This window comes from Mytilus edulis, chromosome 5, assembly GCF_963676685.1.
Source record: "Mytilus edulis chromosome 5, xbMytEdul2.2, whole genome shotgun sequence".
Classification (NCBI taxonomy): domain Eukaryota; kingdom Metazoa; phylum Mollusca; class Bivalvia; order Mytilida; family Mytilidae; genus Mytilus; species Mytilus edulis.
The window spans coordinates 12,904,354-12,931,303 of NC_092348.1; the positions used below are offsets into that span (position 1 = coordinate 12,904,354).

At 32.1% G+C, this 26,950-nt stretch overlaps 1 protein-coding gene across 1 annotated transcript; it reads right to left on the reverse strand.

Annotated features, from left to right (window-relative positions):
* On the reverse strand, positions 1-26,950 carry LOC139523005 (calcium-activated chloride channel regulator 4-like). The gene is made up of 13 exons (XM_071316720.1): positions 26,547-26,950; positions 22,819-23,101; positions 21,604-21,727; positions 16,488-16,650; positions 15,521-15,653; positions 14,204-14,313; positions 13,037-13,258; positions 11,914-12,201; positions 10,081-10,299; positions 9,373-9,646; positions 8,107-8,271; positions 2,380-2,589; positions 1-496 (listed from the first exon to the last, which is right to left on the reverse strand). Exons 1-13 carry the CDS (start codon positions 26,709-26,711, stop codon positions 90-92), a joined length of 2,763 nt encoding a protein of 920 aa, XP_071172821.1. The 5' UTR covers positions 26,712-26,950; the 3' UTR covers positions 1-89.

Below are 26,950 nucleotides of genomic sequence, written 5' to 3' on the forward strand. Positions count from 1 at the left end.
TTTATTTTTCTATGTGTTATTTTTTATCATTTTATGCTGATGACTAACAACCTGACATACGAGAACTTGACATACGAGTTTATCAATAGCTATACTGGTCCTTTAGAGCTTCCACCGCCTCTTCTCTTCCTAACATAAATTACACAGGACACCAATACAACAATCAAAATCAAGGCCACGCCTGTCGATATACCAATTAGGAATGTACTTCGAAAACCAGAAGACCAAATACTCGGTTTTTCTTTAAGCCATGACGGATCAGTTATAACCGAAACAGTGACAACATTCGAAATATCTCCAGTATTATTAAAATCATCAATAGCTCTTACAATTACAAAGTAGGTTGAGTGTGTGCCTTCTTTGTTCAGTTTAAAAGAGAATGACTCCTCACTTCCAGCTTCATTTGGGATCTGCTCTGAATGTAAAACTTCTTGTTGATCTGGAAAGGTTGTAATTATCGTGTAGTCTGCGGAAATTCGAAAATCATATGCTATTGCTGAAAAAGCAAACCAATAATGCGTTTAAAATGACAAAGAAGTAGGTATGATAAGTGCTATTTTTGTTTCAAATTTTAAAATTCACAACGTCTTTTAAAATATTGGTATTTATTGTTGAATAAAAAGAGAAGTAGTGTCTACTTTTTGGTTAATATTTTACCTTTTTGATAACATTGTGATGTTATCAACATGCTTGTATTTAATAAAACATTGTTGACATAAAACGGCCAATAAACACATAATTCTTTTAATCATTATACTTTAGCAACAGCTTTAACTTTAAACATATTTCACCATTTTTTTGAAAAATTTACGTTTGGATACACTGTTTTCACATTTTTCCGTTGAATGCCAATATCCCGGAATAAGGCTATTTGGATAGTTTCTTAATTTTCTTTAAGATGACCATACGTTTAAAAGGATCACACGCTCGTGTATATATATTTAATGACTAAAAATACGCATACATTACAGATTTATTTTATTGCTAACATCTGAGTGTTTAATTTGATGGATGTATAATACATAACAAAAATTGAATTCAAGGCACCCTTAATGTGACTATCTTCATTCTGCTTTCAAGTTGATGAATTTACTAAATCCCATAAAAAACGTATCTAGCCTGTAAAAACTTCAGACTGTAATTCTCACTCCATGACGTGCTATTTTGTCGAAAGTTGATATGAGATCAACCCTTAATTAAGTTTTAGTTTTGATAAGTTTAGTTTAAACATATTTATTTATAGTGGATTGGGAAACAAGTTATTGCAAACTATATCAATCAATTTCCACTTTTCGGGTGCGAGTGCTGCCTTGTAGCGACATTAACCTGCTCTTTTTCGAAATCTACAAGGGTGTCTTTAACGTGCGAGAGATATGGCTCTCTCTTAACAAGGGTCAGTAATTTGTCGTCCCCTTCCAATGGACTATCAAAAACCATACTCGCAAATGGTGTCAAGAGAAAGCCGAAAATTCAGTCCCTTAGATCAACGCTGACTAGAATACTTAGTAATATGATAGAAACTATGAACGCAGTAAAATATTTGGTATTATTACATAATTCCCCTTGATGAAACCAAGTTGTGTCTTCTTCAATATTCTTTGTAGTGTTTTGAGAATCAGTGCAGTCATTTCGTCGTCTATTTTTTGCCATGGTGTTAGCAGTTTGTTTCAGTTTATGAGTTTTGAGTGTGTCTCTTGTTTTATTCGGCTAGCCTCTTAAAAGCTCTAAGGCTTTTCTACCTCAGGCATAGATTACCTTAGCTGGATTTGGCAAAACTTTTAGGAATTTGGTCCTCAATGCTCTTCAACTTCGTACTTTATTTGGCCTTTTTAACTTTTTTGGATTCGAGCGTCACTGATGAGTCTTTTGTAGACGAAACGCGCGTCTGGCGTATATACAAAATTTAGTCTTGGTATCTATGATGAGTTTATTTACAACCACTGGGTCGACGCCACTGCTGGTGGAGATTTATTTCCCCGAGGGTATCACCAGCCCATTAGTCAGCACTTTTTGTGCTGACATGAATTATCATTGATATGGTTATATTTATAAATTAACTGTTTACAAAATTTAGAATTTTTGAAATACTAAGGCTTTTCTACCTAAGACATAGATTACCTTAGCTGGATTTGGCAAAACTTTTAGGAATTTGGTCCTTAATGCTCTTCAACTCCGTACTTTATTTGGCCTTTTTAACTTTTTTGGATTCTAGCGTCCCTGATGAGTCTTTTGTAGACGAAATGCGCGTCTGGCGTATATACAAAATTCAGTCCTGGTATCTATGATGAGTTTATCTATACAACAGTATAAAAATTATCTAATCACAATAATAAAAACGGGATTTAAATGGTTTTAGGGGCAATGATTCATCAAAAATACCTGTCCCAGTATCGAAATCATCCCCAACTGCCGTCCATCCTAATGTGAACGTGTTATTATCTGTGTCTACTTTTCTGAGATGTAACGTCAGTATTGGCGATGGTGGGATGACATCAATATCGCTGTCAGATTGGACATAGTTGGAGACAACAACTTCATTTGCCAAATTTACTCGCATAAATTGACCAATCGACTCCTCTTGTAGTTCCACTAAAGAAAAAAAAAATACTCCTGTTTACCAAAAATATTGCACAACTATGTTTGAGAAAAATCCTAGTCTCTAGTCTTAATTTTAGTCACTAGCTTTCAGTAACTGCGAATACTCTAAAATCGTACTTTACTTTGTTAATTTGAGTTGTTGACACAATTTGTAATGCATTTTTGTTATTCAATGTTTCCTTTTTTGTGTTATATATCGTCTCGCTATTTTTATATGTAAAACCTTGAATGAGTATCTATTTTCAGATAAATGTTCATGTCTGTTCGCGGACAATGGACAAAAAATTTATTTTGTAATTAATATTTCCGTTATCCTTTCAATAATGTTATTTAAAGTTACCTGTGAACCTTCTTTTATTGAACGCCATTTTGTTCCAGGTTATAATTGTCTTATTGACATTGTTTTGCATATTGCATGTTTATACTATGTCATAGATCATTTTTTATTATAATGTGTTTTTAAAGGCAGTGCTTTAAGGCCTGACTTTCAAGTCATGAGGTTCATCTTTCCTTACGCAAATCTTTGCTGGGGGTCATTTTGCAAGAAATAGATCCGGAAATGTTTAAATTTCTCCTCTACTTTTTGTGGTATGTATTGGTTTTTGTTCCTTTCATTTACATTGGGAAATAAAGAAACGATCAGTGTGTATTGTTCGTTTTAAAAATCTGTTTATTAATGTGTCTTTTGCATTATAAGCAGTCAATCTGATTACAAACTATCATTATTCGAATTCCGTGTGGAAAGAGGTCCGTTCAATTTCGAGTACTATTTGCGATCTAAAGATATTTTAAAATCATTTCACTCGTTGATATAACATGATATTATAATTAAAAGTCGACTGACCGTGAATTATATTGCATAATATACAGTTTAAAGTATTTCTGTACGTGAAGCCGTATGACGTTATAGTTATTTCGGTCTCAGTTATGTAAAATATGAAATTATCGTTCCTGAATATGGTTCCACTAATTAAAGACAAGAAGCGTCAAAAAGTGATAAGAAGCGACAAAAAAAAATTAAAATAGCGATAAGAAGCGACAATATAATTAATTTAGCGAGAAGAAGCGTCAAGAAGACTATATAGCGACTATAAATAAATAAAAAAAATGTCATTGCAACAACTTATTCCCCATAGATATTAAAAAAAACATGCATTATTTTTTATTATAGGGGCGGTTATAAAACATTTTTTATATTACTGTACATTGATAGATAAAAATATGTTTTTATTAAGAAGAAAGAGATTAGTTTTTATTAGATATAAAAAAAAATATATTTTATGCACACGCTAAAAATTCGCCATCAAAAAAAAAAAAAAAATCAATTTCCTTTTAAAGAATTTATTGAATCAAAACCATGCAATATCATTTCCTTTCTAACAGTGAAATTCTTCTTTTTCATAGGGACATATTTGATAGGTGTAGCTTCACCCTATCACATCAAATGAGAATAGCCTCGTGAGAGAATTACGATTCGCTTGTCCCTTGTTAGTTATTGTCGCTTCGTCACTAAATTAAACTTCTTGTCGCTGTTTGTCTCTAAAATTCTTCTTGTCTCTTATTAGTGAGACCAGTCAGTTCCGTCCTTAACTTCCGTTTTTGCACTGCAAAACAATCACACAATTAACGATGCCTAGTCCTTGTTGGTGTGTACCTGAGTGTCATTTAAGAGGAGGACTTGCATTTCTAAATGACTAAATAAGAAGGAAGAGTTGGATCAACGCCATGGCTCAAACGTAGATTGTCATGTGCGATGCAATCGTAGAACCCATATCAATCAGCTGTTGTTTGCAAGGCACATTTTACTGAAAACGACTACGTTCAGGAAACTATTCATGGTAAAACTTTATTTTCTTTAAGAAATATATACTGTTATTTATATAATCGCCATGCAAGTAAACCAAAGTCTGTTTGCAACCGCAATTATCGTTTTAGAATAAAAAGGGGGGTGAATTCAAGACGTCATAACTTTTGGGATTACGATTCAATATCATCTGTTTGACATTTTTTGGTTAATACTACAATTGTATGGTTTTTCTACAAGAGATATATTATACTGATAATTATTTTAGCAGTAATTATGTAAATTTCGGTTGTAATGACAAGAATTCATGAGCTATGGCTCGGGCTTTCTTGAAAAATATCAATGACAATGTAAACAGGAACAAAACATTGATATGAATGATGCTCTCCACCTATGTTATAGTTATTTAGGTATGTGTGTTGCACAAGTCTTTCACAAGTTTCAAAAAAGCTAATGTTATAAAACTTTTTTCAGGGCACATACAATGTACCCACTTTATAGAGACTTGTCTACTGCCATGCCTTCCCATCCTATTTTCATGCACCATTTGTAAGCAAGAGACTGAATGGTTTACAAAATTAAAAATCAGGACGGTGTCCCGTTAAACCAAAAGAACTAAACTGGATGAATATTGTAGGAGAAATCTAGAGGAAAGTTTTGATTTGTGAAATTGGTTTTCCTGAACAGATGTACATTCATCCTGCAGGAAAGATTTATAACTGTCCACCACCAACTGACGAGCTAATGTTGAGCTTCACAGATGGAATTACTCAAACACCATAAATGCCTATGTTTTCAGCACAGATTTCACAAATCATGACACAGCTGTGCATTTTTATGCCCCACCTACGATAGTAGGGGGCATTATGTTTTCTGGTCTGTGCGTCCGTTCGTCTGTTCGTCCGTTCGTCCGTTCGTCCGTCCGTCTGTCCCTCTTCAGGTTAAAGTTTTTGGTCAAGGTAGTTTTTGATGAAGTTGAAGTCCAATCAACTTCAAACTTGGTACACATGTTCCCTATGATATGATCTTTTTAATTTTAATGCCAATTTAGAGTTTTTACCCCAATGTCACGGTCCACTGAACATGGAAAATGATAGTGCGAGTGGGGCATTCGTGTACTGGGGACACATTCTTGTTTATACCTGTTAAGAGTCGAAAACTAAATATTATTTTTATATAAATAAACATATATTGTGTCATTTTAGAACTTATATTTTTCCAAAGGATGCATGAATGAAAGTAGTGAAATTCATTTTGCTTTGATATAATAATTATATAGATTTGAATTACAATTGTTCATGTTATTGTAATGCATATAAAAATAAGGAGATGTGGCACAATATAAATATATGATTTTCTGTGAGTTTATCAAACTAAAGGGGATAAGAAATGGGTATAAGCAGTTACAGGACTGTACTACTGTACAATCTCCAACAATGAGAAAAACTCATACTGTAAAGAGAATTTCATATTTACAAGTAAGTTTTGTTTTTGCATTAAATAATTTTCATCTATTGTCTTAAAAGCAAATATGGGAAGTGGTTAAAATGCTAATGAGACAGCTTTTATGGCCACCAGATGTCATTGTTACCTTGATTAAAAACTCCTTTTTAGCTCACCTGACCTGACTCATCACTTGGTTTCGTCGTCCATAAACTTTTACAAAAAATCTTCTCTGAAACTACTGTGCCAAATTTAACCAAACTTAGCCAAAATCATCATTGCGGTATCTAATTTAAAAAATGTGTGGTTAGACCCGGTCAACCAACCGAGATGGCCACTATGGCCAAAAATAGAACATACAGGTAAAATGTAGATTTTGGCTTATAACTCTGAAACCAAAGCATTTAGAGCAAATCTGACAAGGGTGAAATTGTCTCTTCAGTGAAGATCTATCTGCCCAGGAATTTTCAGACAAATCTGACAACCCGTTGATGGATTGCTGCCCCCAAATTAGTAATTTGAAGGAAACTTTGCAGAGTTTGGTTATTATCTTAAATATTATTATAGATAGAGATAAACTGTAAACAGCAATAATGTTCTGCAAAGTAAGATCTACAAATAAGTCAATATGACCAAAATTTTAAGTTGACCCCTTAAAGAGTTATTGCCCTTTATAGTCAATTTTTAACAATTTTCATAATTTTTGTATTTTTTGTTAATTTTTAAAAAATATTTTCAACTGTAAATACTGGGCCATGTTTATTATAGATAGAGATAATTGTAGCACCAAGAATGTTCAGTAAAGAAAGATCTACAAACACATCCCCATCATCAAAAACACAATTTTGTCATTTTGTATGTGTCCGTTGTTTAATATGCACATAGACCGTCCAAGGTGAGCGACACAGGCTCTTGAGAGTCTCTAGGTCATTAATACAGGTAGATAACTTTATCATGTTTATACTGAAAAATAATTTTGCTTGGAGGGAGAATTTTAAAAAAGTTCTGTCTTCAAAAGAGTTGACATGTTACTATGTACATTAACCATTATGTTACTTGATGTTCTAGCAATACACACAGAACGGAGACTAGTCAATCTTTGTGAATTATTTTTCATAGGATAGGAGTAATTGAATATGTGTATATAATCAATAATTAAGAATAGTTTTATTTACATTAAAAAGGAAAAGTTCTTATGTCTTAAAAATGCATTTCATGGCGAGGTACAGAAAATATACTGTAAACAGTAGACTATAGATATAGGTGAACTAGGTACAAGATAACTCTAAATCTTAAATACTACAAACCACCTCTGTTCTATGGAAGATAATGATATAACTGGACTAGAAATACACACAACCTGTAAATAACTGCCTTTACAGCGCTTTCGCGCTTTGATTTTATGTTGATATGTTATACTTCTGTTTAAGAAAAAAAATCCTTCATGTCATGCTCTATGCTCATTTTAACATGGGAAAGCATTAAATGTGTCCATATTTTTCTATAATTACTTTATGATATGGTCAAATGTAATGCCTACCTTTGTTAAAATGAGCATAGAGAATGGCATGACGGAATTATTTCAATTCTTATATGATTTATAGGTCAAAGCGTACAAAAATATCGTACGAATATTTGTCTGTTTCTTTTTCCTCCTCATGAAGTATGTACCTTTAAATTTTTATATTTAATTAGTTTGAAAACTTATAATAAGGAAAATGTAGGAGTTGTAAGTAATTATTTTTAATTAACTTTTATGTGAGCATTGAAATGTATATAATTTACCAAGAAAAAAGGAAAATAACGAGACTATAAACAAGTTTCTGCGCCTGTGTCAAACATATTTTGTGCTTATCAGAACACGGCTTTGTCCACAAAGCGAAATGAGAACTTCATATTAGAATTCAGATTAGGGTGAAGGTTTGCGCCTGTTAAAACGTTTCAACATGTGCATTTTTTTTCACCAGTCCTTAGCCAGAAACTATTTCAGTGATTGTTGTTTGTTCATATTGTTATATGTAAATGTTTCTGGTTTCTGTTTTTTTTTAATATTTTTATATTTTTGGGTTTCCCGTTTGAATTGCTTCACACTAGTCATTTTAGGCCTTTTATAGATTGTTGTTCGATGTGAGCCAAGACTCTGTGTTGAAGTCCGTACTTTGACTTATGATGGTTTATTTTTACACATTGTCTAATATCAATTACAAATTCAATTTTGAAATGGATTTAAAATTGCAAAGGAACATAAAACAAAATCAAACCTTCTCCATAAGCCTCTGAGAGAGCCGTCGATACAGGTTTAGATATTACGACAGCTGCATTATATCCTGCTATAATTACTTTAATACTATGTCGACCGTTCGCTGTGATAAGATTGGGTAGAATGTATCCAGAATAAATACCATCTCCAGCTTCAACATCTGCACCTATAAAAAAAATCGTAAGAAATTCTATAATAGGATGAACAAACCTTCAATATAGAATGCAATATAAAACACGCCGTTTTCATTCTAAATTCTATTAAAACCTAAATCTGATATCAAGACAAGGATTTTTTTTTTATAGAATACGATCAATGCATGACAGTTTTATATCAAATGTCCCGTCAGCTCTAAGACCTGGTACCTGTTCAAGAGCCTGTGGCCTATTTACTCGATTTCATAGTTATGTCTTCGTTTAATAAGATGATTAGTAGCATCATATCTGTGTTTACTTAAATGATTTGATTCGTTACTATTTTTCTCAAATTGGGAACAGGAAACACTTATGAACCACATCGACAAAAGACAAGAACTGTACATCAGACTGGTGACTTAGGACAGATGAAAGCAAATGTAGCGGAGTTAACCGTTTTATTAGGTACCAACCTTCATCCTTATCTGAAACAATAGTGTAACATCACATCATAGAAAATATCATTTAAAAAAGGCTTAACTATATCAAAAGACACATTATCAGTAATTAGTGTCTTTTTGTTGTTGAGATATACAGTACCCTCCCACGTCCACTCTGTTTTTGTGAGATGTATTTCTATTTCTATCCATCTGATGATTTAAGCCTATTTCAACTGATTTTTGTAGTTCTTTCTTATGTGGTACTGTTACAGCACTGTCCCATGTTAGGGGAGGGTTTGGATACTACTATCATGTTTAATCCGCCATATTCTGCTTGTATGGGTCTCTCCGAGTCAGGAGCCTGTAATTCAGTGTCGTTTGTTGATGTGTTAAATATTTGTTTTTCGTTAATTTTTCTTTACATGAATAAGGCCGTTAGTGTTTACATTTGTAATTTCAAGGCCTTTTATAGCTGACTATGCGGTATGAGCTTTGCTCATTGTTGCGGTCCGTACGGTGACCTATAGTTGTTATTTTATGTATTATTTGGTCCTCGTGGAGAGTTGTCTCATTGGCAATCATACAACATTTTCTTTTTAACAACACAAGTGTAAATACAGTGAACGAATCTATGATGAGTTTATTTGAATATATTTGTTATTTCTTATGCTGGGTTTTAGTTCGAAAACTCACCAACAGCATTATCCTTCAGCAGCAAAGACGATGATTGCCCATTCTGATTTTCAATGTTAGCAATAACCGTGGCTCTTATGACTGGGTTAGCTCCCCTTAATACAGATACATATAAAGGGAACGGTAGGTTTGATGTGAAATTAAAGTTTGAAATTTCAGTCATTACGTCTGTTTGTATAACATCTGCATTTATAGTCCGTGCCCTTGATTGAATACTTATAGTTCCGACAACTCTGTTGATGCTAGATGTAATCCATATCATATATTCACCAATCTGAAAAAAAGTCTCTTATAATTGATTTTTACTCACTCTAAACTAATGCAATTAAATAAATGCAGTTATGCGATTGGTTCACTGTACTAGTTGGAACAACTAACTTTTGAACCCAATACATACTAACTGTAAGAATAAACAGAGTTAAATTAAAAAAAAATGAGCAGTCCATTTACCCATACAAAATCAAAGTCGAGGTTTTGGAATACTACAATGTTGAAGCCGGAATCAATATTCAAGATAAAAGTTAGTATGGACGAGTTAACTCTTTCCATGTCACATTTTGGAAGGAACAGTAAGCCTAAGATTTGAAGAAAAATTTAGCATTTAAACAAGATGTAAGTTTATCATATATGAAACACAAACATCAATTTAATAAGTATTTGCTTTTGTTGTTACTATTTTTAAACGTATAAATCTGGATAAATGCATACCCCTGCAATGCCAGGAATCTTGACGGCAATACCACCTACATCTGAAGAGGCACCTATAATTGTGTATACGTCATCTTCATGGGAAACTGTCAGATTTACATCACGTAAGTTCTCGGCAATCAGCTGAACTACGGTTTCACGACCTACTGTTCCATCAATATAAAACTTTTCCTCAAAAACGCCATTTTGGTCTTTTGTGTCAACATGAACACTTTTGATCTAAGAAGAAAATCTTATTATGTAATCACTTGATTGAAATTTTTATTATATAAAAAAAAGAAATTCATCTTAACTACTTTTTTCTTCCTATGAGTTAAAGCAATATCCAGCGCACAGCATGTAAGGAACTGATATAAACTCTGCGACAGAGATTGCAATTAAGGAGGTTGTGGGTATATGAAAAAAAAAATATCAGTAAGATCAAGGATTTTTGTATTAAGTCTTACGACAAGGACATTAAACCATTGCATTTTTGCGTCGTATGTTGTTTTTTTTAATCTAGTTCATTTATATGTTTTGGAGTTAAATAGGCCGTCCATTTCCAATGAACTAGTACACATTTTTTTTCGGTCCAGCTGAAGCACTCTTCCGATACGGGATTTTCTTGCTGCGTTAATGACTCATTGGTAGCCTTGTCTTGTTTTCTGCTCTTTGGTCGGGTTATTGTCTCATTAACATTGCAATTCCCCGTTTCCATTCTAAAATTCGAATGATTAAACCTTTCACTTCTGTTTTGTTTAAACTCTTATACTATAAGAATGGTACCTTCTTACATATAACCATACGAATTTTCAATCAGCAGTGGCTTCTGTACCAAACAGATAGTTACCGAAGGTACGGTTAAACAGTTTTGCAGGAAAACGCGTGGATCAAAGAGAAAAAGATAAAGATTATACAAGTTGTTCTCACATTAGCATATAAACTCTTACCTGTACGGAGCACCTGAGATCACCCCTAGTTTTTTGTAAAGACGTAATAATTGTGTTTAATCGTTATTTAGTCTGCAACCTAAACCGGTCCAGAGTGTTTTGTATTCTAAATCAGTAATAGTTGACAATGAACACATTCGTTTTTTTTTTATTAATTAACTAGAGTATTATTAGATAATTTTCAAACTTAATGTGTCCAGAAGACATGAGCTTGTTAGTTGAACTTTCCGGTGTTGTAAAAACTCTTTCGAATTCACCAAATACTGTGAAGGTGATAATGTTTTATATGATAAGCACAATTCTTCCCAAAAGCTCAGGCTCTTTCAACAAGGTTAAGATAATGTTTACAATGTATATAAGCATTTCATATAAAGATAAAATTCAACTTGGTTTTCCAGCTTGAAGAAGACATTTTTTATATAAACATTTCCACACTTTAGCGAAATCCGTAATGAATTAAAACAACGAGAGCGCTTCCATAGCATTTTACACTCAATAATATTTTGAAGGATATAAATTACAATAAAATTCTTGATAACCACTGGTTTCATTCTAGATCGAGATATTATTGATATAAATATCATCAAAATCCCTCATAAAGTTTAATATCATAGTTTATAGCTTGATATATGGTTCGATAAAGCATAACCTCATATTTGTTATCGATTGGCACTTGCTTTTGAATTTTGTTGATATATTGTAGATATAAACCTCCTTAGTTTTTTGTCTTCAAAATTCACATATACTGTAGAAAAAGTGGTCAATAAAGGTCAGCTTAGCATTTATTTGTCCTCGTTTCGGTCTGCGGCTATGGACATAACATATCCGAATAGAAAGAAACCTTTCCAATCGCTTTTAAACCCCATTTAGATAAATCAAAACATCGAAGTTATTTCATAAATACCCGTATTAAAGCATCACTCGACAAATCCTTAAACGGCTCTGTTAATGCATCTAAAAGTGCAGTTGAATTAGCAGATGATGCTGAATAAAAGTAACTCTTTCCACCACTTGCAAATGCGAGGTCTTGAATTTTTGGATCTGCAGCATTACTTATGGCTAAGCTATGAACAGTTATTCCATTCGATAACAACGTTGGTTGCACATCCGCTATAGACGGAGGAGCATTCTCTTGACCATCTGTAGCAAGGTAGATGATTGAACCATTTACATTACCATTGCTTGACAGAGCCTAAAATATCAGAACTATAATATGTACCAAGTTAGGAATATGACAGTCGTTGTCCATTAGTTTGATGTGTTTATGTTTTTGATTTTGCCATTTCATTAAGTAATTTCCATTTAAAATTTCCTCGGCGCTAAGCATTTTTGTGATTTCACTATTTATACAGGGTATGTTACGAGTGAACTCTTAAGGAATCAGCTGGATCCAAATTAACAAGTCTGTATATTTAGACACACGATACACAATATTCAAGTGTGTTCTGTGCACTTGTCTTTTTACCAAAGCCTTTGCTGGCAAGTATTCACAGTATTTTCTGATACAAAATCGCCTTTTTAATTTTTTGTTCTCTATTGATTTTTGTTATTTTTGTGGTTGTTCTGGCCAATGTTAATAAAAGACTGTTAGAAATAAAATTAACTACTAGTGAGTTTGAGTATCAGTGTTATACATCTCAAAACCAGTGTTATGGACATGGAAAACGTTTATGTCGTCAACGTTATTTTTACTAAATCTGTTAGTTATCACCATTCCAATGAAGACTTATCTTATTCAAGAATATTCCCCATCAGCTTTTGAGCTTAAAGGATGTTAATGGAAGTGAAATTATAACTATATCAAGTTCTTTAAAAAAGAAACACAAAATAACAAAATCAATTCTTGGCTATCAGATACCCTCTAGATAATTGTAAGAATACCATAAACATGTTTTGTGATCAGAAACTAGCTTGTGACTCTATCGTCGCTATAAGCATGATAAGATATTATCTGTTGTTGGAATATCAAATCCTGCGTTTTGGTTTAATTATACACTACATAAGACTATAGAGAAACATGTAATTACCTCATATGCTGTTTGTAGACCTGCGCCTATCGATGTTGATCCGCCTGTTGTGGTTGGTAAATATGACACGAGAGTAGACCTGTCACCATCAGTTGATATTAAAGTAAGTCCTTTCACCAAAGTTGCAGTACTACTGAACTTTACAATACCCACATAACTGTTATTTGGGAGTCCATACTTAATTAATGAAGCCATATTATCCCTTGTTTGTCGTATTTCACTCTTTTAAAACATAAAATAATTGTGTATTAAATAGTAAATTATTTGTTTTGTTTAGTTTTAATGAGTTAAGTGGAACAGAACACATTCTTAATTTGTTCATCTCGTTTTTTTTTAATTTAAAGTAAAGTGTAAAACTCTTGAAGATATCCAGAGCGTCGGCTTGTTATTCGCTCACAATGATTAATGTTATGTTTTCCATATTATTTTGTGCCATTCCTGAGATTAAAGTAAAACGTAATAGTCATCAAGTTTTTAATCAAATACAATTCCTGACTTTTTAGAGCAATTCCAAGGAAAGTCAAAATTTCGTCGTCTTAAGTGTAATGTACGTTTTACCCTAGAACTGTCGTAGTTAAATTTCAAATTATTGAAAAGCTTGGCACGCGTCGCGTTTTAAATATGAACATTTAACTTTTTTTGAAATGGTGTCACACTCAATACAGTGATAGAATCAATACACATTAAACGGCCCGCAAGTAATCTGTCTATTATATTGAGACTAGAGCTAGGTAATATGATATGAATGTGCAAACAATTTGAGATACAAGTCCATCAAAGTGTTTTCATTCTTACTAAAAACGGTGCGTGCTTTTCAGTAGTGGGTAGCAGTTAATGTCTATACAATTGCCCCTTGTTGAATCAAGAACAGAATTTAACCAAATACCTCTCGCACCATGAGATGATAAAAGGTTACGTGTAACTGATAATTATTTTAAATCTGTTCACCATTTATATACATGAAGATGAACGAACTAAATAAGGTTAAAGTGGTCAGTTATTAACAGCCTGGATGGTCTAATGTTTTTGATAAGTTGAGTAAATTATAGTATTCATAACAAAAATTCACTCAATAATTTAACTTTTTTAGAAATCAACAACTGAGTGAGTATGTGTTTAAAAAAGCAAATATCATGAGAGGAATAATTAGTCAGTGTAGACACTAACCTGCATACTTCCTGAAACGTCAACTACAAGGCATATTTTGTGTTGTTGAGTAACTTGTAAAATACGGAAAGTTGGGACAGTGTTCGCTGTTGCACTTCTAGGTACAGTGTCTAAAAAACAAAAGTTACAGCATATTTTGCATCGTTTTCTTTTTAAGATATATTAAAGGTTAATGTTGCAGTAAACATACGAATGTGTCTGAAATGCAAAAAAAAAAACACGATTAATATTACGATAAAGTGACTTTATGTTGCTTCTATGGAAAATATAGACGTTTCTTCAAAAAATAAAATCACAGAAATACTGAATTCGTAGGAAAATTAAAAACGGAAAGTCCCTAATCAAATGGCAAAATCCAAAGCTCAAACACATCAAACGAATATTCCTAATTTGTACAGATAATTTTATAGCTAGCCTAACCTCTCATTTGCATATTAGCAAAAATAAAAGACAAGAATGCACAAATTTATCATAGCACAATAACACATTGACGGGATGTATAAGTACAGAGACATGTCATATATGTTACAAAGTAACATAAAAAGCCATATAGACAAAGTACATAGCAAAAATGAAAGACAAGCAACAAACAATTTTTCGAAAAACACCAAAAGACATTCAAACAAAACCGAAGTATTAACGTAGGATCATATCATATGTATATATAATATATACTTATTATTAATTAAACCTCTTTTTTTAACCCTTGATACTATATAGGTCTAGTATTCAGAAAAAAGGTAATAATTTCGAATGGAACAGTGTTCTTGCTGACCTTTATTAATTTTCGATCTACACCACAGTAAACACGTTTCCAAGTTATATATCTATCAATTTTGGTTGCTATTGTCCCAGTAATGCTTAAAAGAAAATCCTTTGAAAACCTGACTAATAAGACCACATAATATCCCCTTTTGAAACCATATCGGAATTTTCAGCGACAGAAAAATAATATCAATGGTTAATAATATCCTATTCCGATATGGTTAATGCATCATTTAACTTCCTCTGATCTGATTTTGAAAATATTCATAGTGTCACTCGTCTAAACAGAAAACAAAAATATCCAAAGTAAACTCTGTTGTGGCGTTGTACTAGTATCATGTCTCCTGTACATTCTAATTTTCGAGTACATACGGTGCCATATTTGTAATTGCCAAATTAGACATGTTCAGTTTCACGCACTATTCATAATTCGCAATCTATTTTGTAACATTGTATCATTAATAACCTTATCAACAAATTAAATGCTTATACATAATTCAATTTGAATATTTTGTTTATGGTCAAGCCTAACAGAAAAAGAAAACAACTTACTTTTAAAGTCGCTATGCTGTCGCATTATTTCCCATGCACTTCTACCACTACACCTGGTATTCTGGTTATTAGGAGCAAAACGATTGTGGTATGTTGCTGGATCAGAACTTTCCCCATCACAAAACATTGACATCTTAAATAATGGGAACACAAGAAGTTCAGTCGGATTTCTTTATTAAAATTCTAAATTTGATCATAATAATCTTAAGTCTCAATTATTTCTAGCAAAGATGACGCTTACATATTGTTCAATATAAAAGCAAATATTTGCATACATTTATTGTTCGTGTAAGTGTCTGTTTGTTTGTGAATAGCAGCTCAAGTAACAATTTATGTCTTTATGAAAATAAGACAATCATCCGCCAGAAACAAAAAGGCAATCATCCGCCAGAAACAAAAAGACGAGAATGTTAACAACTACAGCGCACCGTATGGTCAATAACAAAAAATAAAACAAAATTGGAATGAATCAAGGTTTTTTTAAATAGAAAAAAAAAACACCAAACAAAGAAAATGAATCAAGAAAGACAAACAGAATAACCTTGTCTTGTGACTCACTATACCTAATGTTTATGCCATTCAAAATTGCATAAGTCATATTCAATAACTTATATAAATAACTAGTGAATTAAGATAGAACGGTCATGTGTGCCTAAATATTCTATATCGGATACTTAAGTCATAACAGACACCGTGCACCTTATTTTCACCATTACTTTTTCGTTGCACCGTTTGAAGTTTCAAAACCTTATCAAGAGAATTGATGGGAGAATAATGAAGTACGCGTTTTCAATTTTACTTTGTTATAAGAAAATTTACATGGATTGATCAAAATTAGAACAACATCTCCTTTTTAAGTGTTTGAAAGGAATAAAATTGAGAATGGAAATGGGAAATGGAAAGTATATATATTCATATAAAGGGAATTTCATATACATAATTCTTGTTAAAAAGATATAATACTTACAGTTTTTATATATGCATGACCCATAATGGATGCATTTGCTGTTGCTCTATGGTCAGAATGGGGTCTGAAGTGGCAGTTATGATCGGGTTTACCATTGTTGTCAACAGAACACTCCCCTCTGTTTTTTAAGTCATATATATCACCTTCCATATTTGTAATGCATCTTAAATACATGTGTTCAATATGGAGACATTTTTGATTAAATGTGGATACTTTACAACTGAAAGTCGAGAGTCGATTTTTTTCGATATTTCAAATATGGATAAGCATCAATATTTTTTTTTACTTATATCTATATGTTTGTTTATTGAACTGATTTATCAATATACATGATTAAAAAGGGAACCAATAACTCAACATTTGTTTTTACCTTAATGATTAAATGATATTAGATATGAATGAGGATATCCCTAATACAACTATAAATTGAGTAATTGTTTGTTGGTTAACGTACAGTTGAAATATTTCATGCTTGTTAAGCACGAAAAATTAAAAGTACATAAAGATATATCATTATTATGTTAATTAAGAAAGCGTTTAATTTATTGGACAAATTCAATTCATTTAAACATAGTATAATCATCAATTAGGATATCATAAACTTTATTGATAATGCTTAATTCATTTTTTGATATCATATATTATTTAAGAATGCAATTAACATGATGAAAAAAAGTGAAAACAAAGTATTTTTCGGTTTTCCTGTCGATGACATCTAAGAATACCAATTAATCGAAATGGGATATGTTTTCTATCACGTATATCCTTAGTAAGAACTCTATCCATTGAGGAGTATAAATATAAATATAGATGAACAGTCAGAATTATGACTAGCAAATCAAGTTTCCAAAGGACAAATGACTAAAATCATCAATTGATTATTCCAAGCTTTCAAAACCATATCGAAATTAATAATCCAAATTCTCGAAACACTTCAAAAAATATTGTCCAATTACGAGGAACAGAAAAGTCGTGTGAGGTCACTTGACCGCAATTCGTTTCTGATTAGATAATAAAAGAACCCCAAAAGTCATTCCGGATGAATGATCAATTTCTGTAAAAAAAATTATTGTGTAGATATTTTTTATGAATGTATCTGAAAATACTTTTTGTGAAGTAGCAAAGACTATTTGTAACAACTATAATAAAAGTTTAATGTGTTAATTAAACAAATGTAATTTATTAGTTAATTTTACTGAATATTATCCCTGGGTATTCAGTGATAATTTAACAGGGAAACTTAATGAAATGCTGTACACCAGTTTTAATGGTTAAGCAGCAATATGTGCAATAAAGAATCAATTATAATGTAAAAAAAATCATCAATTGAATGTACATATGAGTTAATACGGATGAATGATCAATTTCTGTAAAACAATTATTGTGTAGATATTTTATATGAATGTATCTGAAAATACTTTTTGTGAAGTAGCAAAGACTATTTGTAACAACTATAATAAAAGTTTAATGTGTTAATTAAACAAATGTAATTTATTAGTTAATTTTACTGAATATTATCCCTGGGTATTCAGTGATAATTTAACAGGGAAACTTAATGAAATGCTGTACACCAGTTTTAATGGTTAAGCAGCAATATGTGCAATAAAGAATCAATTATAATGTAAAAAAAATCATCAATTGAATGTACATATGAGTTAATACGGATGAATGATCAATTTCTGTAAAACAATTATTGTGTAGATATTTTATATGAATGTATCTGAAAATACTTTTTGTGAAGTAGCAAAGACTATTTGTAACAACTATAATAAAAGTTTAATGTGTTAATTAAACAAATGTAATTTATTAGTTAATTTTACTGAATATTATCCCTGGGTATTCAGTGATAATTTAACAGGGAAACTTAATGAAATGCTGTACACCAGTTTTAATGGTTAAGCAGCAATATGTGCAATAAAGAATCAATTATAATGTTAAAAAAATCATCAATTGAATGTACATATGAGTTAATACAAAACGGTAGATTCAGTCAATGTGGAATACCCTTGGGTGCTGAATTATAAAAGAGTATCAAAAGGGTGCAAGAGTATAAAAAAAGTCTAGAATGGCATTTCTCAGAGGCATTTTCATACCGTCATGGTCATCGTAAATTTGGACAAATTACGAACTGTGATATTAAGAAATAAATATATTTTATTCAAAACGTTATTACTGTGTGACAGAAGCCCCTGAAGTTCAGTATTATACTTCAACAACGGTAGTATTTAATTTATAGTATTTAGCCATGTGAAATGATCTAATCTTTATATGCGCTAAATGTTCATTTTCTATTTCATTTCAACAGACACGTAAAGTAACAAACGTTTGAGCAACCAATTAAGAAATTAAATCTCAAGGAGTGTTGAATGATCAAGAGGAATGTCAAACGCATGTATTCAAAATATCAAATTTCATTTGAATTATATGTTTACCGTACATTAGATACAAATCTTACTTTATGTGGAGGGATTTTCGTTTAGATTTATGCATCATATGCAGTTCATATTCAGAAGGAGGCTATAAATCATTGGTCCTGCTATTTACTTAAATACAAATTTAATTGTCATTTTTTTTTATATCGCTTTAGGAAAAAATCTTTACGCAGTTTATAATGTAAAAGAAGTTGCTGTATTTGTTTTGTTTTGTTCTTTTGTCTTTTTGGAATCAAAACAGTTTCAATGATAATTTGTGTAATAAATCTCTTTTTAATCCTCTTTTGAAAGATATGATGTCAAATGTTTTACATACTTATTACAGCACGGGAGTTATATAAACATGATATATGCAATCTATTTTAAAGATTTTACTGATTTCATCACTTAAAAAATGCATATAAAAATATACATAAAATGGTAAGAACATTTCTAAGTAAAAAGTCAATATAATGTTTATTCCAGAATATTTGAATTAATAACAAACACGTTACGAAGTCATGACAAAAATTTGCATTTAACACTTCTTAGCCCGTGTTAAATGCAAAGACAGATTACATCAAATCATTAACAGAAAAATTACGCATATAATGTAAATGTTTGACATTTGCAGAGATTATTGCCCGGGAGATGATGGTTCAAAGCTCACTTCCATGGCCACGTTATTACCGTTGACCTCAACATTGTTAATAACACTTCTCTACGAAATGTGTTATCGAAAGGTCCGAAATCTCGTGAGCCTATCGTAGATTCAGTCGAGGATTATGCCAGGCATTGTGGCTAAGCGCGAGAGGGAAGACGTAGACACTCTTTCCGAATGAATTAAGGCAGCGAGGTCGTTGATAAAAATCAGAATTAAGAAACTGAACGGGTCTATCAACGCCCATGAAACGTCAATCTTTAAAGAACCAAATGTTGCAAAACGCTTATCCTACCTCCATGACAAATATGTTGTTGTCCCCGCAAATAAAGCCCCAAACAACATCGTTTTTGTGTGTAAAACTCATTACATTAACTGCTTGATAAACGAATTAGGTATTGACAATTCACTTGGAAACTCAACATTTACCCTCAAGACACTTACCAAAGAGGAAATCCTGGATAATCATAGGTCTGTTATATGTTCCTTTGGAATTTCAACCAAAGATGAAGAACTGGATTTTCCATCACTATATTTGATACCTAAACTACATAAGTGTCCTTACAAACAACGGTATATTGCTGGATCTTTCAAGTGCTCGACGAGACTTCTTTCTAAATTATTAACTTCTATTTTATCAGCAATCAAAGACGGGCTTCAAAGTAATTGTGAAACTGCCTATTCTAGAGGTGGCGTGAATCAGATGTGGATACTTAAAAATTCCAAAGATCTTTTAGAGTACATCCAATCTAACTCTCTTTCATCTTGTAATAGTATTAAAACATTTGACTTTCTACTCTTTACACAAGTATTCCACATTCCAAACTAAAAGACAAATTGAAAACATTGGTATTGCTTTGCTTCATGAAAAAGAATGGCCAACGTGGATACAAGTATCTTGTCTTAGGGAGGGATAAATCCTACTTTGTAAAGGATCACTCTAATTCAAACAAAATTTTTCTGAATCTGATATTATCAAGATGCTTGATTTCTTGATTGACAACATACTTGTTATGTTCGAAGGACTTTTTTTTTTCAACAGACTGTCTGCATTCCAATGGGAACAAATTATGCCCCTCTACTTGCAGACTGATTTCTTTATTATTTTAAGGCTGACTTCATGCAGGAACTTCTTAGGAAGAAAGATAAGAAGTTAGCAATATCCTTTAACTCTACTTTCGGCCATATAGATGATGTTCTTTCACTAAATAATTCAAAATTTGATGACTATGTGGAACGCATCTATCCCATCGAACTAGAGATAAAGGATACTACAGATACAGTTAAGTCGGCCTGATATCTTGACTTACATATAGAAATTGACAATGAGGGTCGGTTGAAAACAAAACTTTACATCAAAAGAGATGATTTCAGCTTTCCAATTGTAAACTTTCCATTTCTAAGTAGCAACAATCCAGCAGTACCTGCATACGGGTTATATATTTCCGATATTCCCGTGCTTGTATTTCCTGCTGCTCACACGGAAGCTAAACCAAGAGTTCCAAATGGTGAAGTTGAAATCATCCCTTCGTAAATTTTACGGACGCCATCACGAATTGGTTGACCGTTATGGAATAACCGTTTCACAAATGATATCGGATATGTTCCTTACATCGTAACTACAATCCCCTTCCCTTTCATGAATGTGACTTACAATATTAGACTATTTACCGGATTTGTTATCACATAAGCAACACGAAGGGTGCCACATGTGGAGCAGGATCTGCTTACCCTTCCGGAGCACCTGAGATCAAACCTAGTTTTTGGTGGGGTTCGTGTTGTTTATTTTTTAGTTTTCTATGTTGTGTCATGTGTACTATTGTTTGTCTGTTTATCTTTTTCATTTTTAGCCATGGCGTTGTCAGTTTATTTTCGATTTATGAGTTTGACTGTCCCTTTGGTATCTTTCGTCCCTCTTTTACAGCGTGGAACTATGCAAAAAGCATTTAATTCAATTAAAAAGAAAAAAAATGAAATAGATTATACGATAAACGATTGTAAATGTTTGTTTATTTCATAGCTTCTGTTTAAAATATAATGTTACCTCACAGGTTCATATTTTCCGTCGTATTGATAAAACTTCACCAACTGGTTATTTTCTCTTACAGTTGGATATTCATCAAAAATGCCCCATCTGTAGTGTCCCCATTCGTGGGTAAATACTATACCTGCAATGTTAAACGAAGTCATAACAAAATTTTATATTTTACATTAATACTACTTATGAAAAATTAAAAGAACGATTACATTAACTCATTATCAAAACCATTTTCTGCAAAAAAGACAATCGTAGATAAAAATTCCTTGTCATGATAATTCTTTTTGTGTAGAATAACACTGATTGTAATAACAAATACACTTACGATCAAATTTTCAAAATGATGAAGAAAACGTGTTTGTTGTGTTTGGTTAATAAATTAAATACCACAAATAGTTTACCGAATCTGGTTTGTACGGTGGTTGGTACATTTATAGAAAGAGACTCTTTTACTTATCGGACTTCAAAGGACTAGTTATCAAAGTTACCAGTCTTCATAAGACTCATCAGTGACGCTCAGATAAAAAAGTTAGAAAACAAAGCAAGCATAAAGTATAAGAACACTGAGTGCCTAAAATTCCAAAAAGTTGTGCCAGATACGGCTTAGGTAATATATGCCTGGGATAAGAAAATCCGTATTATTTCGAATTATTAGTACATTTGCAAACAGTTAATTTATAAAGATAACAATATAATTTTTGTCAAAACCAAAGTATTGACTACTTGACTGGTGATACCCTCGGGGACGATCGCCCCTCAGCAGTGTTATCGACCCATTGATAAAAATAGTTATAAAACGTCACCAATCGATTTTTTAAATGAACCACGATTTTGTACCTCACCTCCGCGTCCGGGTTCAGTAAACAACATCTCCGAAAATTGAGGATGCGATATCCCATTTAAACCTAGGTCTTTCTTCAGATACACCCAAACTTTCAAAATGTTTAAAACATGTGAATCGCATGATGAGTTAGATTAATCCCCTTAATATGGATACACTGTCTCATTGAAATTTGTAATATTTCCATTTTTCAAGAAACAGGTTGTTTTACATGGCCGACTTTTATTTCAAAGTTTTGGTATTTAGCGTTCCGTATTTATTTTAATTTAGTTATTAACATATGGATTACTCTCTATTGTGAGCACAGCTTACTAATCTATTTTCCGGCAATTGATCTAAGAATTGATCTCCGCGGTTTGAAAAATTAGAAAATACCTTACCTAGATTCCCATAACCACCACTGTCTCCCGCTTTGACCAAATCAGTTGTAAAATGAATATACAGCCCTTCTTTACCACATTTACCATATGTCCTTGCAAATGGACTTTTATAATCTGGATATTCTCCAATTTTCACATGGGGATTTTTGGCTATGGACGAACTAATATAGCTGTAAGCGCCATTATTTGACCATGTAGACGGAATAATAATAGTTATCTCTTTTAAGTACACATGATACTTTGTAGCAATGTACATTTTGTGTGATGCTTCAGTCAACCATGTCTGTCAAAATAAAGCCCAAAATTCAGTAGCAATAGACAAATAAACTCATAATCGAAGGTCAATTAAGTGATAAAGATTTCCAAACTTTGATTTGTATTCATATTTCAAATATATGGAGTTTCAAGTCTGTTTTTCACTAAAAATAAATCCTTAAGACATTTTAAAACAAAACTACTTTTCATCCCTCCTTAGTGTAAGTTTTCAGTTTAGCACAGTATAGAAGACAAAAATTAAGTTCTCATATAACCACCCACGACATATCCAGGCTTATGGAGGTAAAACGTCATTATGAGAAAAAACGCCGTTAACTATATGTGTCTAAAATTTGATTTTTGTATATTTATCTAGAATATTCCGAAACAAAACTCTCTGTCATGTTATTATGACATATTTGTTGTAATAGCAATGAAACGAGTCATTTCGAATACCGGTATGAAAATTAGACTGTTCTATGACGACTTTTATTTATTGAAGGCAACTAATTTATAAAACACAAAATTATTGTATTTATTGACCTTTAGTGATGTTCAATAGCGTATTTGTATAAAATTTCAAAGACTTAAATTTACTACAATGCAAACAATTCTTAGCTCTGTTTTAGAACATGTAATTTAATTAGATATAGGAAGATGTGGTGTGAGTGCCAATGAGACAACTCTCCATACAAATAACAATTTAAAAAGTAAACCATTATAGGTTAAAGTACGGCCTTCAACACGGAGCCTTGGCTCACACCGAACAACAAGCTATAAAGGGCCCCAAAATTACTAGTGTAAAACCATTCAAACGGGAAAACCAACGGTCTAATCTATATAAACAAAACGGGAAACGAGAAACACGTATATATTACATAAACAAACGACAACTACTGTACATCAGATTCCTGACTTAGGACAGGTGCAAACATTTGCAGCGGGACTAAACGTTTTAATGGATCCAAACCTTCTCCCTTTTTCTGAAACAATAGCATAACATCACAACAAAGAAAAACATACGATAAAATATCAATTGGCAGACTTAACTCAAGACTATTTACCGGATTTGTAATCACATAAGCAACACGACGGGTGCCACATGTGGAGCAGGATCTGCTTACCCTTCCGGAGCACCTGAGATCACCCCTAGTTTTTGGTGGGGTTCGTGTTGTTTATTCTTTAGTTTTCTATGTTGTGTCGTGTGTACTATTGTTTTTCTGTTTGTCTTTTTCATTTTTAGCCATGGCGTTGTCAGTTTGGTTTAGATTTATGAGTTTGACTGCCCCTTTGGTATCTTTCGTCCCTCTTTTAAACTTTTTGAAATGAAGTTAGTTTAACATTTGTCAACGTAAGCCTTAAGAATTCCTTTTATTTTTAAAGTTAGATGTATTATGCATGTCTCTAAACATAGTATGCGACGCGTAATAGTTTATAAGTAGGTGTTCTCATATATTAATTTGATAAGGTGCATTTATTATGAATATATTTCAGACTTTATTAATGAGAGAAAATCTATAGAGCAGAGCATTATTTGTTTGTTTGTAGCTCTATTTTAGAACATGTAATTTAAACTTGTTAAAATAATGTTAGTTTAAAATTTGTCAAATTAAGCTTTAAGAATGCCTTTTTTTTAATTTAGATTTACTATGCATGTCTCTGTGTGTGTTACAATTTAACGTTGCGTCGTTTGTTTTCTCTCTTTTTTTTAGTGTAAATTTACATTGCGATAAGACGTGTCACGGTACTTGTCTATCCCAAATTCATGTATTTGGTTTTGATGTTATATTTGTTATTCTCGTGGGATTTTGTCTGATGCTTGGTCCGTTTCTGTGTGTGTTAGTTACATTGTAGTGTTGTGTCGTTGTTTTTAGTTTGTTACCCCGATTTTGTTTTTTGTCCATGGATTTATGAGTTTGAACAGCGGTATACTACTGTTGCATTTATCTATACATAGTATGCGACGCGTAACAGTTTATAAGTAGGTGTTCTCTTATATGCATTTGATACCATGCATTTATGATGGATATATTTCAGACTTCATTTATGAAAGGAAATCTATAGAGCAGACATTTGTTTTTTTTTGTATCAATTTAAAATGTAGATTCAAATATTTTTCACTTAAAACGATAAAGTAAAACTTCTTCAAAACTTATATATGATGTATAGTTCGGCGTCCTCAAAAAAGAAGCCAAGGAAAGTGTTTATCTCTTCTTTACAAATACATATTTCATTGAATCTCGATATTTATCAGGTTTATAATTTTTCTAACAATGACGTTCTATCTCCATAAGCCTGCAAATGTCATGGCGGGTCACATATGTTTTTAATTTTGTAAAGAAATTATATATTCAGGGTTCAGACAAACAGATGCAAAATCAATTTTATGGTACGAAATTGGCATCTTGTTTTGTATAATGATCAAATGGAAGACTGCAAGTGCAAGTCAAAAGGGCAGATATCCAACGAAAAAAAAGAGTGACTTATTGTTTATTGAAACAGGCTTTGAACGCACGAACCCCTATAAAGTGTTGGTTTTTTCTTCTTTTTCTTAAAATAATATGAGTATCAACTTTTCATTCCACACTTATTCATAATAAATTTGCATTAAAGATGAAGACTTTCCTGTTGTTTTACATGTTCATCGGGTTAATTCAACTACAGTGTCTTTTTGTTAATGAATACATCAACAGAGTAGATACCAATATTAATGGACATAAGACAATAATTTCAATGTTAATTACAATTAAAAGAAACATGATCAATGATTTTTTTTTCTAGTATTGTTAATAAAGAGTTTTGTAAACAAAATGTATGTCAACTAATCTAATCAGCTGATTATTCCATGGGTAGTCATTGGATTGTAACAGGGTACGTCAAGATAAGCTTGGAATCTTGATGGATTATGAAACAAGCAGTATTTGATGAATAAAATTATCAAGTAGTTAGACAAGAACGGTGAACCCTTAAATATTTGACCAGATAAGTAGGCAAACGTCTTCTAATGAAGACAATATATCAAATATTTAAACTAGTTCTTAAGGAGGTATACCTAGGTTAAGGGAAATAACTCTTAAACTCATCATTACGTTTGTGTCAGCCATTTTCAGAAATATGTTCTAAGCTTCTTGAATACATATATTATTTCCAATCTGTTTCAGGTAAATGCTAAAAATTCATTGACGAAACTTGACTTTTACAAACGCATAACTGATTTAAAGAGTTATCTCCCTGAACCAAGGTCTACCCCCTTAACGCCTTTCCTGAATATAAGTAACGCAATTGTCATCTCTGGTCTTTTCCAGGATACTCATATTGGATGGAACGAAATTCGAAAAAAAATCTATATTAAAAAATTACTGTGTTTTGATATTTTACATGTTGACAAAAAAGAGAACAGGAATGTAAACGTGACGTTTTATATAAATTGTCCATAATTATCCAATGGCCTCATAATTATTATTCATAATTACCTGTATTGTACTTAGTAAGAGCTGATCTTCCGAAACCTTGTCAGAAATAGAAACCACAATTCCTTTGTATCCATTTTGCCGAATGTGTATTGTCAAAAAGACAGAATCTATGAACAAACCAAAAACTATAATTTGAATGGTTTGGACGCAGCAAAAAAGCCTCATTTTTAATTTAAAAAATAAGTGAGACACACAGAAAGAATGATCTATACATGTGTTGTCTGGAGTAACACTGACACGCACAATTGTTTGATTTTTTTGGTTTAAAAGGTGTTATCGAGAAGGAAAACGCATATGTGACATAATACGTGACCTAATCACAAAAGATAAGGTTAAGGATAGCCCATTCATTTAAAAAGAAAAAAACCTGAGCCAAACGTCTTCCTTGTAATACAAAAAAATGT

Coding starts and splice junctions, on each gene's coding strand:
- LOC139523005 (XM_071316720.1), bottom strand. CDS start 26,711: ATGAGGCTTTTTTGCTGCGTCCAAACCATTCAAATTATAGTTTTTGGT. Junction 14,314..15,520: donor ACAGCATAGCGACTTTAAAA/GTAAGTTGTTTT, acceptor TTTGTTTTTTAG/ACACTGTACCTAGAAGTGCA. Junction 10,300..11,913: donor CGAGTGATGCTTTAATACGG/GTATTTATGAAA, acceptor TTTTCTTCTTAG/ATCAAAAGTGTTCATGTTGA.